Source organism: Pteropus vampyrus, unplaced genomic scaffold (assembly GCF_000151845.1).
Source record: "Pteropus vampyrus isolate Shadow unplaced genomic scaffold, Pvam_2.0 Scaffold123, whole genome shotgun sequence".
NCBI lineage: Eukaryota > Metazoa > Chordata > Mammalia > Chiroptera > Pteropodidae > Pteropus > Pteropus vampyrus.
Genome location: NW_011888904.1, coordinates 4,028,210 through 4,042,662, shown reverse-complemented (window position 1 = coordinate 4,042,662; position 14,453 = coordinate 4,028,210). Strand labels below are relative to the sequence as shown.

General features: G+C 36.1%; 1 protein-coding gene and 1 long non-coding RNA gene across 11 annotated transcripts in view; one reads left to right on the top strand and one right to left on the bottom strand.

Moving 5' to 3' along the window:
• The window catches only part of STX17 (syntaxin 17), a 52,695-nt gene extending 45,552 nt beyond the window's left edge, over positions 1 to 7,143 (bottom strand). Inside the window, exons 1-4 of one of the 10 annotated variants that reach the window (XM_023534266.1) lie at positions 7,084 to 7,132; positions 1,965 to 2,044; positions 859 to 961; positions 320 to 505 (exon numbers count right to left, since the gene is read on the bottom strand). In XM_023534266.1, coding sequence (XP_023390034.1) covers positions 320 to 442 — 123 coding nt within the window. In that variant the 5' untranslated portion in view covers positions 443 to 505; positions 859 to 961; positions 1,965 to 2,044; positions 7,084 to 7,132. Of the gene's footprint in view, positions 1 to 319; positions 506 to 858; positions 962 to 1,964; positions 2,045 to 6,553; positions 6,697 to 6,733; positions 6,872 to 6,900; positions 7,047 to 7,083 lie in introns of those variants that run through there. The other 9 variants (XM_011366253.2, XM_011366255.2, XM_011366254.2 and 6 more) reach the window with 9 other exon arrangements.
• A 47-nt stretch (positions 7,144 to 7,190) lies between these two features.
• Positions 7,191 to 13,061, top strand: LOC111743820. The gene is made up of 2 exons (XR_002781895.1): positions 7,191 to 7,221; positions 12,033 to 13,061. It is a non-coding gene; the product is annotated as an uncharacterized LOC111743820 (long non-coding RNA).
• Positions 13,062 to 14,453: the final 1,392 nt, after the last annotated feature.

The window sequence follows — 14,453 nt, the reverse complement described above, 5'->3', positions numbered from 1 at the left end:
ATGAAATTAAAGTAAGCCCCTTAGCCACCTGATGGTGCATTATCAAACAGTTTGCATTTTAATTATTAACTGCCTAATATGTCAGCAACCAAAAAAAAATGCAGACCAATTTCTTATATATCCCTAGCTAAAAAAGAAATCGAGAGGTATATTTTCAGAACAGAAAAAACAGATGAAAAAATGAATAATATTGCTAAATCAACAAGAACTAGATGTTTTAGCAAAGATTCTAATATTCTGAATTCAGCTAAAATGTACAACAAATATAAATTGGAATATGTAACTGTTTTTTTTTGTGGTAGAAAATGGAAAAACTCACCTTCTCAATATTTATCTGGTGCTTTCTTAACCTCTCCAAGTCTGTTGGAATTACTATTTTAATGAATTTCTGGATAGCTGGTTCAAAACGGCGTAATTTCACTTTTTCTTCATCTTCAGACATCCTAAAAAAATGTTATGTCACTTCTACTTGCAACGACTGTCTTCTCTTCTCATCCAGAAAAACCTAAAAGGAAAATATTTATTTAAGAATGTTTTTAAAAGAGTCTTATTGCTTTCAAAAGCCAACTGTTAGGTAATTTTGTAATTTACTCTAAATATGCATTCAACTTAATGCTGAACTTAAGTGACCTTTTAAAGAAACCTTTTATTTTAAAACCTTTTTTTCCCCCTCTACAAAAGAAATGTATATTCACTTTAGAATGTTTAGAAAATATGAAAAAGAGAATAAAATCAACAATCATCTGCTCACCCATAGTTAACTACTCTTTTTTTCCTCCCTCCCACCCCCTACTCTTTCCATTTTGATGTATGTCTTTCCAGATCATTTTTTATATAAGAATGTATATATGTAAATACCTTTTTAAAAAAAACTAGAAGTGTACTGCCCAAGTTTTCACTTTCCAATGTACGTATCTTGGATACTGAATAGCCTTTTCGAAAAAGGTGTCACACAGCAAAACTGGAAGAAAAAATTTCATTCTTAACATTTCTGCTTGTATCAAACTTCATTTCTAATGTCACCATAATGTATCTGTCTGATTATATACTTTAAACGTAACATAGTATGCAACTCTTCTCATTAGTGTCCTTTAAATAACCTCCTCCCTTTCTTACAAAGTGATTAGATTTTCTACAACCAAAACAAATAACCAGTGACACAGCTGGAATAAGATTCCAGGATTCCTTAGAGCACAATCAAATGCTCTAATTTACCAGTAGGTTTCTACCAGTGTTCTAGAAAGTCCAAAGGTACGCCTTTGGGGCCAGGGTAGGAGAGGGTAGGAGTTGGCAAGTGAGTAGGCTCCAGGACCGCATACCTGCTCCAAATAGAGAAAATTTACTTATATCTATTTCATAAATTTGAGTTTTCAAGATTTTATATAAAGGGCTCCACTGTTTAACCAAGCTTGAAAACCACCGTTTGTGCACCATGGTTTCATATCATCTTATTAGCCACGACCTCTTCCATATTTAAAAAAAAATTAACTTCCCGGATAGTACTTGGATGGGAGACCACCTAGGAAGACCGGGTGCTATAGGTATACACAAACAAGCAAACAAACAAATAAATAACTTGACCATGTTAACTTCATTGGGTTGATGTCTTAGACCAAGGTCTATAGAGATAGGTGTTCACAAAAAGACTTTAAAGAGTCACTGAATCTTTATGAAAAATTGTGAATGTATTTTTGAGTTATTTTGGAGGACAGAGCCCATTGCTTTCATCAAATTATCAGAGATTTATCACTCCAGAAATATTAAGAACTATTACTCTAAGTAATGTTCCGTTTCTCTCCTTTCTTTCACAGTTAACAATCTCGAAGTGCTGATTATATAGACTATCTCATCTACTTGTAATCTAGGTTTTATGTCTGATCTAAGCTCAACGGCAAAAAAGGAAAATCTCCAGACACTAAAAACAGAGCCCTACAGCTACAGATATAAGTGAGAATTGGACATACATGGAGAAACAAATTGCCAAAAGAGTTAGTTCTCAGACCCAACAGAACAGGAACATTCGTGAGAGACAAGAGAGAATAATCTAAAAAAAAAAAAAAAAAAAAATCAAAATAAGTATATTTTAAAATATTCAAAGATATAAAGAAAGGAATAGATCTTTTTTTAAATTAGGTAATTTTATAAAACAGTAACAGGCCAATATAAAAATGAACCAAGTAAAATTTCTACCTAAAAAACTCTACTCAAAAACCTCAAAAGATGAGTTAAACAGTAAACTCTGTAGCTGAAGAGAGAATTACTGATTGGAAGATATTGGTCAGAACATAGAAGACAAAAGAGATACTTAATATAAAAAGAAGATAAGAGACATAAAGGATAAAATGAGAAGCTAAACAACAAATAAGAGTCCCATAAGGAAAAAATAAAGTGGTGAAAAGGCATTATTCAAAGAGAATATGCTGAGAATTAAGATGTAGGACCTCAAATTGAAACTGCACATAAGCTCCAAGTAGCATAAGAAAAAAAAATTACCCGAATACATGGAAGGAAAATTGCAGAACATGAAGGACAAAGACAAAATCTTAAAAAGCAAATCAGAGATAAAAGACAGTTAAAACTAAAACAACAAAAGCAGCAATCTTTTCATCAAAGCAAGATATCAGGAGACAGGAATATCTTCAAAGTGTTGAGGGAGATGGTCTACTGAAGGAAATTATTATTCAGAAGTGAAGGAAAAATAATAATTTTCAGACATATGAAGACTAAGTTTAATATCAAGCCCTTCATTAAAAGAACTACTAAAAATGAATACTTTAGCAATAAAGAAAATAAACCCAAAAGTGAGGAATGGCAAGGAACAATGAATAAAGTACAGTTACTGAATGAATAAATGAAAAAGATTTATTTTTAATAATTTGATTAAGTATAGTAAAAATGTTTCCATTTATTTTTCTATAGTGCATCTTTTTATAATATACACATAGTATTACATTACATAGATGGTCCATAATGTAATCATCTATTGTTGGCCATTTAGGTTGTTTTTAATTGTTCACCATTATAAGCAATGCCATAGTGTAAATAACCTCCTTACACACAAATCTATATTACTATCTGTAATTATTTCTTTAAATACCTGGATATATCAAAATATTTTTAAACATAGCTGGTGCTCAACTGATGCTGATGGGACTAAAATGTTTCTTCACATGCCCCTGCTTCACCATTTGTAATCCTATCACTCTAGTCAAACACCACAATATGCATAGCACATTGAGTGTCTTAACTAGCCTGCCTTTAGACTCTTTCCCCACTCCAATTTTCTCCCACAAACTACCAATCACTGTATATCTAAAACACCAACTGCAACTTGTTCCTTCTCTGAATAAAAACTTCCAAGAGCTCCTTATTATTTCAACAAGAAAATACAATGTTCATAAGCAGATCCACCCAACCTATTATCATCTAATCTGTTTTTGGCTTTGCAATGATGTTCCTTCTATCTAGATTCTCTTTTATACGCCATCTGCCTTTAAACTTTATGTATCATTTGAGATATAACTCAATTATTCTGCTTTCTCTTCTACTAAGCAGTTTACACTATTTAACAAACTCCGATTATTGAATATTTAGCTTGTTTTCACTGTTGCCCTATGGTATGATGATAGCTGTCATTTTAGTGTTCCAAAGTGATATTTCTAGGTCAGAGTTATACATGACTCTGCCCCTCAGCTTTCCATGCCCAGACCTGCTGCCTCATAATGCCCATCTCTCAGGGAAGACTTTCTGCAAGAACCTCTCAACTTGTTTTCCAACTGTTGGTCTACTTCTGGCCAGTATTTTTTCTTCCCTCCACCATTTCCATTTTTATAAAATAATAAAATACCTATATAAAACTAAAAATATAACATACAAATAATTGCATAACTCATGATGTTAACGAAACACAAAGTTGTCCAGCAGTGGCTCTGATCATAAAATAGCTCCAATGTTTGTAAGCTATTAAGGTAAGGTCTTATTTCAATATACAAAACGTGGTTTAAAAGTGTGATTGAATAATGAAGGTGTATTTCAGCATTTCTTGATTTTCCAGTCAGAAAACTGGAACATATTTATGATATAATTAAACCACAAAAACAAAAAGTGCATTTACATTAACATCAAACTAGAATATACATATGAAAAAGAAAAAAACACAAAAATGCCTGATTTCCCGAATTTCTGTAGAGATGTTGTGTTAAACATTTTTAAAAAAGTGTAATGGAATTAGTGGTTACCAGAGGGTAGGGGGAGAGGGAGGATAAGTGAGGTGGATGGGGTAAAAGGGGTCAAATATGTGGTGACAGCAAGAAATCTAACTATGGAAGGTGAAATTTTTTTTAAAAATGTGTAATGGAATATTTGGGGTGATAGAACTGTTTTGTATTATGACAGTGGTGATGGATACACATTATATGCATTTGTCAAAACCCAGAATTGTAAACCACAAAGTGAATTTTTATAAATTAAAAATTTTTTAAAACAGTATATGGGGGAACCTGAGTGGAATACAAACTATAAAAAATAAAATTAACTATTACAAATAGCATACTACAATCACATTGAAAGAAGTAAGGGGGAAAATAACTAATTCAGGTAACTTTACAAAACAGTATTTTAACTGGACATTAGAAGGCTAAAGACAAAAAGAACTATATACAACTATACTGTTCTCTAGTTAGTACATTTGTTTTTCATGGGAGTATAGGTTAGAAATACTGAAATTATGTATGTACTAGGATTGAACAAAAAGAAAATTATTTTTTGGAACATGAGAACCAGATTTCTTGCTATCAAAGAAAGAAGTTACAAATAAGGAGCAAAAAAGCAGAATGAACCCTGTGCTGCTAGATTAGAATCAGAGGTATCAGAACTTCGTTTTTTAAAGAAACATATAAATAGTATATAGACATATATAGATGTATGTCTATATATGTAGATATATACACGCACAAAATACAAAAATAAAATCTTTCTGTACACATAGATATATATGTGTGTATAGATAACCTATATATACGTTTTCATAGAATATGTGTATATATATCTCCATTGAATGTGTGTGTGTAGCTGATATATGTGCATATGCCAGGCATTAGAAGCAATGATACCTAAGTCACAAGGAGCATACCTAGCTCCTAGATCTTGATGTTTAAACACACTTCCAAAAAAATAAATTAGGGGTCCTTAGAAAAGTGGTTGATTCTAGGGCTGGGGCCCAGAAAACACAAGATAAGCCTGGAGTATCTTATGGCGTCAGAAAGGAATTTCTCAAAAAAGGATGAGGGTTTGTCAAAAGGGCATAGGAAGCAACTGGAAAAACTCCTAATGGTCAAAGCTGGAACAATGTGAACCATAAAATAAATAACAAAAGTATAAGAAAATTAATGATTCCATACTGATACAAATAAATAACTGGGTAAATAAATAAGTGGAAAGAAGAGGCAGCTCTTCCTTACAGAAGAACATTAATAAATGAAGAAACGGGGGCAACAAAGTCACCATCATAATATCACAGTAATTATTACTGAAGGCAAGATCCAACAATGAATGCTAAAATCAGCAAGTGAAACTTTGAAGAGAAACAGGATATTTGCATAGTTTAAAAGTTCTCTCTCAAGATATCAATTAATTGCAATGGGAAAAATAGTAACTTTACATTAGAGAATCTCAGCAGACACCACCTTAACTAAGTGGTCAAGAATATCATCAAATGCAGTGTGTCATATCTAATGCACCCCAATGCCTCAAATGATTAACTGAGAAGGGCATATGTATACGTCTGTGGTATCAACAAAAATGCATGACCTTAAATTATGAGGAAAAATTAAAAAAAAAAATAACTGACTAGGATTCTTCAAAAGTGTAATGGTCATGAAAGACTGAAGAGCTATCATATTGTAGGAGACTAAGGAGCCACGCCAACTAAATGCAATGTGGGATTTTGGATTGGATCCTGGAACAGAAAAAGGTCATTAGCATGATGAAATCTTTTAGTACTGTACAGATGATAATTTCTTACTTTCAATAATTGTACCATGGTTATATCAGGTGTTAATCTCAAAGAATGTTGAAAAGGACTCTTACTTTATAACTTTTTAAAATTATAAAATTATTTCAAAATAAAGTCTTTAATGAATGAACTGATGTTTCCCATGAAACAGCAAACATTTAGAAGTCAAAGAACTACAATCATATTCACTGCACTAATACTTGGGGGGAGGGGTTTCCTGATGCTATAAACTTTATCATTTAGTGCTTACAACTATTATCGGCTGATACTATGATACTCATGTTTCTCATGAGGAAAAAGTACTGGGAGGTTAACTAAATTACTTAGGAGGTTATTGATAACTGGAAAGTCCCATTTCTCAGAAAAAGGCCAAAACTGCTGGAACACCCCCGCCCAAGAGTGAACATCCACCATCAGCCTAGAGATCCTACATTTTCCTCACATTGGTGGCACTGAAATTCCTCAGGCTCGTCGCCCCGTGTTTCTGACTGGGAGACGGGTACTGAATTTGGAACGAAAAGTCAAGGCCTTTGGTCCTACCGTATGGTCTCCTCTCAGAGCCTCCGATTCCGAATTTAGGTAAGGAGGGAGTTAGATGTGGGACCTTCTGTGAATCACCTCCTGGTCTGGCTGACAGGAGGCTCCGACCTCTTGTTCCCAGTTCTCCCCCAACAACTCCCGAGCCCCCCATTACCCCTCGCAGTGTCACCCACCGCGCACCTAGGCCACACACACTAAATGCCCCCCACCAGAGAACAGATGCGCGGGCCCATCTCGAGACCGAGACGCCGGGAACTCCGACGGCCTGAGGCCCACAGTGCGTCAGGGGCATGACAGACGCCAGGAACTTTTCCACCCGGCTGGTCCCATCGGCCGCCTCGCCATACCCGTTCTCAATAGTGCTTCCAAAAGCGAAACCGCCACTTCTCGGAGGCAGAAGTCCCCACCCAGCTCGCACTTCCGACCTGACCTGACGCCCCGCTTGCTGCGGGGCTCCCCTCCCGCGCGCCAGGCCCACTTTGCGGCTCAGAGACAGACGCCCCTGAGACGGCCTCCCGCGAGCCCCTTACCTCCCGCTGAGGCGCTGGAGGGCGGTCGGTGCGCAAGGCGCAGGCGCGGGAGCGACAGGGAGGGACCTCTCATTGGGCCCACTGGGCTAGGCCACGCCCCCACCCGCCGCGGCCTTGAGGGGTGTGGTCTGCGCTCAGGTGAGTACAAACACCGGCGAGAATCTATTTAAAACGTGATCATTATTTATGTAGTGGGATTTTAACACTAGAGCCAGTAGGAAAGACTCAAAAACGCTTCTTAGGTCAGTTTGTTGAGTTTTAAGTATGAGACAATTCACATTTGTATAGCCCTCTACATTTCGCAAAAATGTTTTGTCCATTTTCCTCTGTTAATCCGGTTTTATTGGCGGGCTGTCCCTATATTCTTAGCTCTTTACACATGTAGAAACCGAAGCTCAGAAAGGTTGTGCCTTCTTCCTCTCGCCCCTCCCCCCACCCCAAAACCCCACAAAGAACACCTGTGAGGTGGAGAGGGCACAAGTCTTAACTGTAACAGGTGCAGAAATCGAAGCTCAGACAAGTTGTGATTTCCCCATCAAAAGTGGTGGAAGCCTTAATGCCAGTGTCCTCATTCCAATTTTATGGCTAATGACACTGAGGCTCAACAAAGATTTTTAAGTGACTCACTCCAATTCAGGCAGTTAGTAACAGAGTTGGAACTCCAACCGAGTTTCCTAATTTCCATCCCAAGTTCTTCCAGTTATACCAGCTGTCACCAATGAAAAAGCAGGTGTCTGGCTTTGAAGCCCTGTCCAGGTCGCGCAGGTCCTTCTCTCTGGTTAGCCTAACTTCCAGACCCAGCCTTTTTTATATGTGCTTGTGAATATTCAGATGACTTACTTAGAATGAATCCACTGATGGTATTATCCTCAGAAGTAATTAAGATGTTTAAGTAATAGCTACAGAAACTCAAGTCTTAGAGTCTTCCAGTGTAGTGGGAGTAGAGTTAGAAATTGTGGACCAAGGAAAATTAGGAACCTGTAAGAAAGCCTTGAAAGACAATTTCTAAAATAAAGCACAAATTCTGAGCAATTTGGATTGTCTTTGTGGGTATAATACATGCCGATGTTTGTGTTACTCTAGGAATGTTACTTATAAAATTTTAATTTAAGAAAAAAATTAAAATATTAGGCAATACCATGCAAAAATGTTTTGTTTTTTTTTTATGCAAGGGTCAGTTAAACAAGATCTTTTTGAAATAAAGATCATTCAAGTTGTGAAAAAGTTATCTCAAGGACTACAGGGAGGCATAGCACTCAAAGATTCTAAATTCAAACCTAGCCTTTTAGGTTATTATATGTATGTTTGCTATAAGTTAGATGTATTGAAGTAGCAGGATAGAACTTTTAATCTAACAGTTTGTTAGCTTGATTTGTAATCTTTAAATATTTAAACATTTGTTGTGTGGACCTCTTTGTACTCGCTCTCTGGGCCCCGAAGTTGTTAGGAGTAGTCCTAATGCTACTAGCAAAAATTTTCCTGGTCCTAACGGAACCAGGAAGGCCAAACAGATAGGTAGGTAAGTAGGTAGGTAGATAGACAGACAGACAGACAAAGTTCTTTTCAGATATTGTGGTTGCTTACTTGTAAAACCCAAAGGAATAAATTAAAACAAGTTCAATGAAGTGTCTAGAGAAAGCTTTCCTTAACGACAGTTATCAACTTAAAAATGTAGTGGGAAATAAGATCACTTTCAAAAATAACAATCGAATTTGTGTTTATAGGGAATTACAGAACCTGTTTGAAGAATTAAGAATACTAGCTAAAAGGGGTGGGGTCAGACAGAGGTATGGCAAAGGGGCATGAGGAAACTTTAGGGGTGTTGGAAGTGTTCGTTATCTTGATTATGGTACTAGTTAGTTACATAAGTGTATACATATGTCAAAACTTACCAAATTGTACACTTTAAATATGTGTATAATATGTATATATGTGTTTATTATATGTCAATTATGCCTGAATAAAGCTGTTTCTTGAGGAAAAGTATATAATATGATTTACTTAGAACATAGCACAGTTCTTGAAACAGACTAAGAGAACATATAGTAACTATATGAATAAAGAAACAATTTTTCTAGTATAGAGCAAGTATATGGAGAACCTGAGAATCAAATTCAAATTTGGCACAATAATATAGACCTCCTAGGTTATCTTCCCGGCCCATTCCCTTATTGGGAACTGTTTCTCTTGACCAGATGCGCATGCTATCAGTTAATGAGCCTCTGGCAGCCATTTCGTCCAGGGACGAATTCTCATTCCAGACCTTAGTGAATTGTTCCAGGAGCAGATACTTGGTAAAGCTGGAAAAATAAGATACCTTCCCAGGAATTTGGGGTTGGGACTAGGATCTAGTTTTAGTCTGGCTGTTTTCTTGAGTGGAAAAGATGCTCACAGCAGAACTTTTGGTGGCCGTGTTTTTTGTTCCATAGACTGGCGAATAAGATGCAGCCATGCTGCTCATATATGCTATTTATAAGTGTGGAGAGATGAGTATATGCATGTCCTCATCATGATGTTTAAAAAAAGTTGTTTCTTTACTGTAGGTTATGTTCAAAAACATTTAAAAGCTACTACCTTCACTAAGTTCTTTCTGTAGTCATGAATTATTGAAATATCTACTGTAGTTCTGAATGCATTCTATTTCTTTGTGCATTCTATCATTCCAACCATCTTGTGAACTGAGATGAAGAAAGGTTAAAGTGATAATGGTGGTTACATTTGGGATGGGATTAACTGGGAAAAGGCATGAAGTAGCTTTCTGGGGTGCTGAAACTGTTCTATATATTGATCTATATTGTTCTATATAAATTGTTCTCTATATTGATGTGATTTCATATGTAAAAATTCATCAAGCTCTATACCTAGGATTTGTGTACTTTATGAACATAAGTTATACCACAGTGAGAAGGTAAAATAAATAACTGGCAATTCTTGATATAAAACAAATAAAATGTCTTAGTAAACAAGGAATAGATACTTCCTTAATATTCTATTATTTCTCTCTAAAATACTGGTGAAACGGCAGCAGTAATCCCTACCTTTGTTAAAGCCCTTCACCCCTTTGGAAATATAATCAAAAGACATGCAAAAGATAGAAAGAGAGGGGAGGGAGGTAAGCATGATTAGATACAGAAAAAGGAAACAGTTTGCAGCACATTCAAAATTCCTGTTTCCAGTTTATTCCTGAGGCAACACTGCATTCCAACACTCAGGTCTGGTTACACCCCAAAACCTTCAAAAATCCCCAGCCCCCACCCTGCTTTTATTTAATTGCTTAAACTAGTTCAAGTGAACTTCTGCTACTTTCAGTCAAGAGAGTTCTGCTGTAGAAACAAAATCCCATTTATTTCTATCTTATAATATCATCTTAAACTTATACATAGTGTTTGTTCACTGACTTTAGCTCTTAATCCTCTCCACTTTCTGCTTTGCTGTCCCCTGCTACCACCACACACACACACACACACACCCACACCCACCCATCACCAAACAATCTGTTTATATAAGGTTATAGAGACCTTATATTAAACCAAAAGGAGTAAACTCTGCAGGCAATCAATAACACTTGAATTCTCCACTCATCAACCATTCACCACTTAGGAATTTGATGATCATTTTACATGTAAAATAGCTTAAGTACCCAGATGGATGCCTCCTCCCCCTACCTTTTGTTCTTTTCATTACCTTAATTATTCTCAAAACTTACTGTGCCCAAGAATTATTGCATGTTGTCATTTGAATAAAACTATGCTTAATGGATCTTATGGGCAATTTAAACAATTTTCAGGAGTAATTTTTACTCTGTAAAATATGTTTTTACTTTATTCACTGACTTTAATTCCTCGTACCCATACCCTTCACCATCCAACTCACTCTCAAAAGATGCAGCTTTACTTTACACTATGCTTGCAATGAAAACACAGTGAACATACTTACCATTAGATCATATTAAATTCTATTTAAACTTTGGCAATTTAAAAGACACTTGAATTTTGCAGTAGCTTAGGTATTATTATCACGAACGTCAATATCACATGATATACAGACGTGCAAATTGGTGGATATTCCAAGGGCCCAACCTTGCTTTCTAACTTTGTTTCTTATTACAGTTGGCCCTCGTACCTGCAGGTACAAGACAGCTTCTCAACCCCTGTGCTTGAATGTGTTACAAGTGTGTGGAGACATTAACTTTCCCAGCTCCCAGTGTAACGGGGCCAGTGGCAAAACAGCTTTCTCTCTTGGTTTTGCTTTATAAATATCATTTTCTATTTGTGCATGACAGGGAAAAGGTTGAAAAGCACTGGAAGTGGCAGCAAGACACCAAATTACTATAATAAAATGTAGACAGTGATGTGTCAAAAAAAAAGATCAGATTATAAGGTAGGTGTTTGGAGGAGGGAGGCATTAAATCTAGAAATTCTAGAAATAGTAGGAGAGGTCACATTTGAGGTGGACATAGAAAGATGAGTTGGATTTGGATGTGTGGAGAGGGAGGGACAATTGGTGGAGAATATTCCAGGTGAAAGGCACAGAGTGGGATTGGGGAAAAGATCAGGAAGAAGAATACTGAGGAGTTCAATTTGATTAGAGCAGAGGAAATGTGAGGGAGAATGCAGTTGTCCCTTGGTATCTGTGGGGGGACTTGGTTACACGACCCCTTACCGATACTAAAATCTGAGGATGCTTAAGTTTCTTACATAAAATGGCATAGTATTTTTATATAACCTATGCACATTCTCCCATATACTTTTAAGTCATCTCTAGATTACTTATAATACCTAATACAATGTAAACTCTATGTAAATAGTTGTTATACTGTATTGTTTAGGGAATGACAAGAAAAAAAGTCTGTGTATATTTAGTACAGACAACCACCATAGGCCTAATGCTACGTAGTATACATCAGCAACAAAATGTAACATTTTTTTCTGAATAATTTTGATCCACAGTTGGTCGAATCTACAGATGCACAACCCATGGATACAGAGAGCCAATGTAATGGAATAAACGACAAAATACTATTTAAGTTTGCTTTCACAGAGTTTTGAAGGTTTCCTGTTTCAACTCTGACATGTAAAGAACTTGAAAGTCATCAGTCATATTCCTCTAAGAAAAAAAGCTGAACAAGCTTAAAATCAATTTTTTTCTTGAACTCACCAGAGAATTGAGATTGCAGGGCAGACCACCCCCCAAAACATGGAAAATCACAGCCAAGATTATCTTACCTGAAACAGAAGGCCTTGGAGTCTTAAACTGGTAGAAAAATTTAAACAGTAACTTTGACAAATTGTTGGAGTTGGAGTTTGGACTATGGTGAGCGTGAGAAACTTCTGGGAGCTACAGTCTTAGAGGGACTCTACACTTCCACAGATTTTACCTCTAGGAACCATACCAGATTCTGAAGGCGAAGAGCCAAGGAAAAAAATCTTCCTGTTTCTGGCAGAGGACGGGGAAATAAACCATTTTGAAATATACCCAGAGTCTTCTCCATACCAAAGCTCTACTCAGCAGGGGAAAAGACAGCCAGAGACTTATGGAGGGAGGGGGAACATTACCCAACTGCAGCCCCTCCTACTCTTCCTGTCTCTCCTAAGAGGGAAAGGTTGAGAAACTCTTGTGAAGATCACAGCCCAAGGACACAGGCCCACTAAAGACTGAAACTTAATCATAGAATTATATAGTGCTTCCCCTTCCCCTACACCTTACCACCACATCCATAGTGCTCTAGTAAAATAACAGTGGATTCCAGCCAAAAGAGCTGCAAAGTACAGTCTCTATGTAAGAAGGAGTTTGGGGGAAAATCCAAAGACAACAAGGAGGAAATTGAAGGCTCTGATACCTGCTGGTACTGCAAACATTAAACACAGCTCAGTTCCTAAACAGATTAAGGTAAAACCTCGCCTTAAAAACCTATTTGCCTCAGTTCTTGCTACCAGATACATTATATCTGGTTTTCATCAAAAAAGAAAAAAAAAAAATCACAAGGCCTATTAACAGGCAAGAAACGACATAGTCTAAAGACACAAAGCAAGGATCAGAACCAGTCTCAGATATGGCATAGACAAGGAATTTAAAATAATTATGATTAATAAATATGGCAAGGGGTCTAATAGAAAAAGTTGACAATGTGCAAGCACAGATGGGTACTGTAAGCAGAGAGGAGGAAACTCAAAAAATCAAAAGGAAATGCCAGGAGTGAAAAACACTAATGAACAATGTCTTTGATGGACTTGTCAGTAGACTGGATCTAATCCCAAGGGATGAATCAGTGAGTTTGAAGATATAATGATAGAAAATTCCCAAATCGAAATGCAAAGAGAAAAAAAAAGAGTGGGAAAAAAACCCCAGAACAGAATATCTAAGAACAGTGGGATAATTTCAAATGATGTAACATATACATAATTGGAATACCAGAGGAGAGGAGAAAGAGAATGGAGTGGAAGAAATATTTTAGGTAATAATGGCCGAGAATTTTCTGAAATTAATGACAGACACCAAACCAGATGCAGGAAGCTCAGAGAAAAGCAAGCAAGACAAATGATATACTCTACCTAAGTATATCATATTCAAACTCAAAAACAAAAAAAGCAAAGATGATGAGAAAATCTTGAAAGAATCCAGAGAGGAAAAACATGTTACTTATAGAGGAAGAAGGATGAGAATTACATCAGAATTCTCATCAGAAACCATGCAAGCAAGAAGAGAGTAGATTGAAATATTTAAAATGTTGGTAAACAAAACAAACCTGGAATTCGATATTCAGCAAAATTTCCTCTAAAAGTGAAGAAACAATAAAAATTTTCTCAGACCAAAAAATAAAAAGGAATTCAAGGAATTCATTGCCAGAAGACATGCTCTGCAAGAAATGTTAAGTTTTTTCAGAGATAAAGAAAATACTATAGACCATAAGTTTGGGTCTACATAAAGGAAGAGCCGAGAATAAAGAATAAATGAAGTTAAAATATTTTTTATTTATTATTGTTAATTGATTTAATAACTTCAAAGTAATAATGCTAGCAATGTATTGGATAAAATAAATGGTAGAATGTTGTCAGGGATAGGAGGGAGGAATTGAGAATACTCTGATATAAGGTACTTGCACTACCTATAAGTGGTATAGTGTAATTTGAAAGTGGACTTAGATTAGTTGTAAATATATATTATAAACTCTAGAGTAATCATTAAGAAAAGTTTAAAAAGAAGTATAACTGGTATATCAGAAAAGGCAGAAAAGGGGCAGGGGAGAAATATAGAACAAGTGCAACACATAGAAAACAGTTACAAACATAGAACATATTAAACCAACTGTATCAATAACCACTTTAAATATGAATGCTATGAATACACCGATTTTTTTGTCAACATGGTTG